Genomic DNA, 5,622 nt, shown 5'->3' on the forward strand with positions numbered 1-5,622 from the left:
ATGCCACCAAGAAGCTAAATTTGCAACTCATGTGTGGCATTGTCTTAATAAAACGATGCTCCAAAACACCCAACTACCTATACGTATATAGGCCCAGAATGACTATAGGCGGGTAAATGGAATTGACCAGATATCCTCTGATAACAGCCAAGTCAACAAAGAACAGAAAATTCAAGAACCAAATGTGTGGAAATTAGGCTCACATCAACCGTAGGAAGGGGTGTACAGTCTCGATTTCATTATTCCACCTGACCATTTAAGTGATACACTGCAGTAAAACCTGAGCAAGTTTCCATAACTAGGAACGTAGGTTTCAGAACTGGAAGGTGGATCCTATGATGACACCATAGGGAAAATAGCTTGTTTAGCAAAACTATAGGATTATACATATAGCCACCAAGCAACGTTTTGGCCTAGTCAAAAATCTGGCAAACCATGAGCTAGGCTAGTAGTAGCCTAGTCGTCCAGCTCAATGATCTTCACGACCGAGGAATCTCCCACCTTCTGACAGACGACAACACGGTCGTGCGATTTGATCACACCGGACACCTTGCCGTGGTCAAGAGCAACCTTCAAAACTGACTCATTTGTAGTGCTAGTAGATTCAGCCTGTGGGACAAAGAGAAACAAGATCAATGCAAGTTATCAGCCAAGCAGTAGTTGGGTCAAAAGCAAATCAAGTGATCCTAGTTACCCGATACAAAAATCAAATTCATTCAAGTGAATATAGTGCATCAAGCCTCACTGCTGCACTGTTGTACAAAAACACAGAATCCAGAGACCAACCTAACCAAAAAGTTGAATACCTTTTGATTTATAAATTCTATGATGCAAACTGTTCTAATCTGTACTGCATTATTACATGTGGATCTGCAGTCAGCCTAGTACTATCTGCAAAGCAGTCTGTGTTATCACAGTTAAACCTGGGAATATGCACTTATGAGTTATGAATTTTCACCTATATCATCTTTATGATCAGAACAAGGATGTTGAAATCAGCAAGGTAAGTAGGTCGGTTTTTCATACTACCTCTGTCCATAAAATGATGTCGAAGGTTTGTCTAAATTTGAATGTATCTCGACACTTTTTAGTGTATAGATACATCTGAATTTGGACAAACCTCCGACATCTATTTATAGATGGAGGGCTATATTTTATATGCCCATCAACTTAAATTGGCAGGTATCTGAAGCTACAAGCAACTAAGAAGCCATTCTTCCACCATTGGGAGGGTCATCTGGTTTACCACCAAAACATGTTCCACATGCATATGTTTAAATTACTGTGCCAACAAAGGTAAGGCTAGTTAACTTACTGGGTGACGTGGATCAGCAAGCATGGGAAAGAGGCCTCGAACTATAAGTGATTGTCTTGCCTGCAAGAAAATAATGCAACAAATATGAGTGACAGCTGTATGAAACGCCAGGAGTAAGCTGTACCGTTTCCCATAGGAAAAAACAATCTTATCAGTACATGTTGATTAGCAAGGCAAGCTATTGCACTTGGAAAAATAAAGAACCACTACATATCAGCAACAAAAGTATCAAAGAGATGGGAAGGATGTCATATCAAGGTCAACCATCAAGTTAAAAGCTAAGTGCCATACATTTTATATCAAGGTCAACCATCAAGTTAAAAGCTAAGTGCCATACATTTTATATCAAGGTCAACCATCAAGTTAAAAGCTAAGTGCCATACATTTTCTAGTATATTGTATCACACAAACTTATATATAGTCCGTCTGTATGCAGTACCATGCTAGTTTGAAGCATTACCCAGATAGCGCATACAGAGAAGTACTAAAGCAGGCTGCAAAAAAAAGGGCTGTTACGTACTTCAAATGCGCCCGTGAAGCTCCACTTCAGTTGGTTTGTTTTAAGACGAGGAATGACAACAGACAGAACAGGCATCGTGGGCCTGTACTTGGCAATTAGCCTGCAGATAGAACAAACAACATATGAGATTAATTTCCATTAAACTACAATCCTATTACAAGCAATATATAATATATTCTTCTATTTCTACCTTGCAGCCCTTCCAGATGAGGTAAAGCAAATGATGACAGAAGCCTTCACTTTGATAGCAGCCCGCACCTAGCAAATAGATAGGAACTATTTTCAGACTTATAAACCCAAGTTTCATATCTCTGGAATTGAAGACAGAAAATGTCCCCGTGTAAACAGTGACAAAAGGTCGGAAACTGAGAAGAAACAAAATACGCACTGCAGAGGAAGCAATAGATTCCAAGTGAGTCATGGGCTCTCCCACGTATTTCACGGTCCGCTTGAAGTATAAATCTTGGTTGAAGACCTTCTCAGCCTGTAAACAAAGCACAAACACATTTCAACAAATCTGATGGTACCATACTAGCTGAAGAGGAAAAAGGCTGGAAGCAGTGAGCTTCCGTTTGAGTACTAAAAATATAACTGTTGAGGACATTGAGGCGCTATTTGGAAGAATGGCATTTCTTGGGGATGTTTTTGTATGCAACTCATGAACTACCAAAACTTTACCAACCAATACTACTCCTCCAAACAGGCCACAAATTCTGCCTACTGTTGAAATAGTCTCAACTGGGTACAATCCACGGAGTGTCTATGAAGAAAACATAGACGTCGGAAGAAATCTCACCTCAGCACAAATTCTGCCTACTGTTGAAATAGTCTCAACTGGGTACAACCCACGGAGAGTCTCAGCACCAAGGAGAATGGCATCACTACCTGAACAAAACAATTGGGATTCCTGTTAACCTTTTTTCATATAATAGCTAAAGTATATGAGAATCTGCAAGACGCAAGAAACATCATCATCAACTCACCATCCAGTACTGCGTTTGCCACATCAGTTGCCTCCGCACGAGTAGGCCTGAGGTTGTCAGTCATACTGTCCACAACACGAGTAACGACAGCAGGCTTTCCAGCCATGTTGCACTTGTGGAGAGCAGATTTTTGGAATAAAAACACCTGCAGAATGGGTAAGGATTAAATTACAATTAAAAGCAGTTCGCATTGAAGAACCCTTAATCGAAAAGGGAAACTAATTAAATAACATAACAATGTCACTAAGCTTCATGTGCAGCTGTAAAGTACGTTTCAATCAAGCAATGCCTTCAGAACTGCTAAAGAAGGTTGAGATAACAAACCTTTTCAGGTGGGAGATCAATTCCGAGGTTACCCCTTGACAGAATTATACCATCAGCTTCTTCCAGGATTTCGTCAAAATGGTTTAAGCCCTGCAAAGGAATAAGGAGTGAATAGGTGGTAAAAAAATCAAATTAGCTCAGAATTGTTGAAGGAGTGTCTTTGAGAGGCACTGAGCTTCTTGAAGCTACCTCCACATTCTCTATTTTGGCAAAAATCAAAGTTTGGCTAAGATCACCCAACTTTGAGAGGTACTCGCGTGCCTGTAGAAAAATACTAGCGCCGTTAGGAACATTCTGAAGTACAAAATGCAAACAAACTATAGCAATACAATTAACTTAAATGAAGATGGTAACTATCAAGAAGGGCAGTTTGAAGTACACTAAGAGTATACATGTAATATCCAGAGTTACTTACTTGGCGCACATCTTCCGCATGCCGCGTATAAGAAAGCGAGAGGAAGTCAATCTTGTTTGGGGCACCCCATTTTTTCATAACCTGAAAGTGATGCATGCTCATAAGAGGTACGATGAGTTATAGCAGGGAGCTCCACTTTGATGAATATTTATTGTTTTTTCATTAGAATTCTTGTAAGTTCTGAGGCAGGTTAAAAGACAAGGAGCAGGCAATACGCCAGGAGGTATAAATCACAATTCTGAGAGTTCCTTACATCCTTGTCCTCATCAGAAAGTGTGGGTAAGTCGATATGGATCTGGGAGCAGTGTAGTGTGAAGAGTGACCCAGCCAAGGTGGCTGAGTTCTTGATCACACAAACCACGTCATCCCCTTGGACTTCAGAAACCTACATCAGGAAGATGAGAGTTTTGGTATGAGAAAAGATGAATAACAAACAAAATCCTGTAACAGGCATTTATAATATATCAGATATGTCAAACGCTAAATTGCAGCATGCCAGAGTTTTTACCTCTAGCCAAACTGAAGTAGTCTCACTGCCTGTGAACAAGTATTGGCCAACAAATATCGTGTCCCCTGGCTTCAGAGCCTGCAAAGTACCAGATGATAGAGTGAGTGCGTAAATATGAGTACGAAACTACGAATTGGGATCTGCATGCAGCTACCGCCACACAAGTAGATGCAGACAGTGCAAGATTGACGGGAGATGATAATATAAGAGGTTTTACCTTGGCAAGTCCAGAGAAGTTGATGGGCAGCAATTTGGAGGAGGCCTCCTGGCCCTGGTGAGGGGTGAGCACAACAGACTCGTTCTCTTCAAGCGAGATAGTGACCTCGCTCTTGTTCACCACTTGCAGCTCAGGGCCGACTGTGTCGAGCATAACCTGCCCACAAAGAAAGGACACAAATGTCAGGCCAACTGGATACAAATTTCGCCTAGCTAGCATCAGATCCATTCTAATACTAGTTAACTGCCAGCAAACTCCACAGAGCATGTTCAGTTGTGTGCTTGCCCACATGTAAACGATTTTTATGTGCAAATGTCAGGTCGCCCTCAATACAAACTTCTCCTAGCTATCATCAGATCCATTCTAATAGTTAACTGCCAGCAAACTCTGCACAGCATGTTCAGCTGTGTGCTTGCCCACATGTAAACAAATTTGATGTACTGATGTCCATGGATCAATTTTCGGTAGTGATGATGGCACTTACGGCGCACAGCTTCTTGGTGGCCTTGATGGCGAGCTTGAGGTTCTCGAGCGTCTCCTGGTGGTACGCGGCGTCGCCCCACGAGAAATCGAAACGGGCCACTGCGAATTCGCCACAATCGGAACAGATTATCAGTACAAAATCCGGCGTACACGGGAGCGAATTGGGTGGATGGACGGTGATACGAACCAGACATGCCGGCCTTGAGGCAGGCGGAGATGGCCTCCACGGAGCGGGACTTGGGCCCCAGCGTCCCCACGATCTTCGTCATGGCCGGGAAGAAATTCTGGTTTCATTCGCAAGGGTTTGGACAGGCGACCAGTTAGGGCTCGGCGATCCACGCACAGATCAGCAAATCTGGAGGAAATGGGGGAAGAACTTACGGGCTTGGACGGCTCGAGGATGGAGACCATCCGGATGGGCTCCTCGAGGAGCAGGTTGGTGGAATGCATCTTGGCTCGCTCGGATCGGATCGGCGGCGAGGCAGCAACGGCGGCGCGGCGGGGCTGCCCTCCTCCTTCTTCTTCTTCCCCAAGCAAGGCAAGGGAAAATGTTCGAGACCTAGTGCGATTGCGATTGCGAGATGCTGCTCGATCCTCCTCCGCTCTTTTATTAATCCATCCCGAAAGGCATATGCCTTCCGGTGGGCCGAAGCGGCGGTATGGCGACACGCGGGTTTTGACGGCCGCTGCCTGGTTTTTTGTGCGGCGGTGGGCCGGCCCGACCCGGACCCGTGAACCGGGCGGAGGAATGGAAGGGAGTTTTTGACTTTTTGTGCAAGCTTTGACTCGTTTCTCTGGGTTTTTTTTTTCGTTTTTCTTGACGTAGACTTGTTTCTCGTTCTCTTCTGATGTGCTGT

The 5,622-nt window shown here is 43.6% G+C and overlaps 1 protein-coding gene across 1 annotated transcript; it reads right to left on the reverse strand.

The window, feature by feature from the left end:
* Positions 1-269: 269 nt before the first annotated feature.
* Positions 270-5,338, reverse strand: LOC124652534 (pyruvate kinase 1, cytosolic). The gene is made up of 16 exons (XM_047191565.1): positions 5,147-5,338; positions 4,953-5,049; positions 4,767-4,864; positions 4,283-4,438; positions 4,066-4,143; positions 3,811-3,942; positions 3,558-3,638; positions 3,332-3,403; positions 3,143-3,232; positions 2,819-2,963; positions 2,632-2,720; positions 2,224-2,319; positions 2,026-2,093; positions 1,836-1,935; positions 1,316-1,375; positions 270-609 (listed from the first exon to the last, which is right to left on the reverse strand). The coding sequence occupies exons 1-16, from the start codon at positions 5,213-5,215 to the stop codon at positions 457-459; spliced, it is 1,584 nt and encodes a 527-aa protein (XP_047047521.1). The 5' UTR covers positions 5,216-5,338; the 3' UTR covers positions 270-456.
* Positions 5,339-5,622: the final 284 nt, after the last annotated feature.

This window comes from Lolium rigidum, chromosome 5, assembly GCF_022539505.1.
Source record: "Lolium rigidum isolate FL_2022 chromosome 5, APGP_CSIRO_Lrig_0.1, whole genome shotgun sequence".
NCBI classification, from domain to species: domain Eukaryota; kingdom Viridiplantae; phylum Streptophyta; class Magnoliopsida; order Poales; family Poaceae; genus Lolium; species Lolium rigidum.

Bases quoted from the DNA above. Each gene is read 5' to 3' on its own strand.
- LOC124652534 (XM_047191565.1), bottom strand. From the start codon at position 5,215: ATGCATTCCACCAACCTGCTCCTCGAGGAGCCCATCCGGATGGTCTCC. The intron at 4,144-4,282 runs GTAAAACCTCTT...GGTACTTTGCAG, and splicing joins ACTTCTCTGGACTTGCCAAG to GCTCTGAAGCCAGGGGACAC. The intron at 3,233-3,331 runs GTAGCTTCAAGA...ATTCCTTTGCAG, and splicing joins CCAAAATAGAGAATGTGGAG to GGCTTAAACCATTTTGACGA.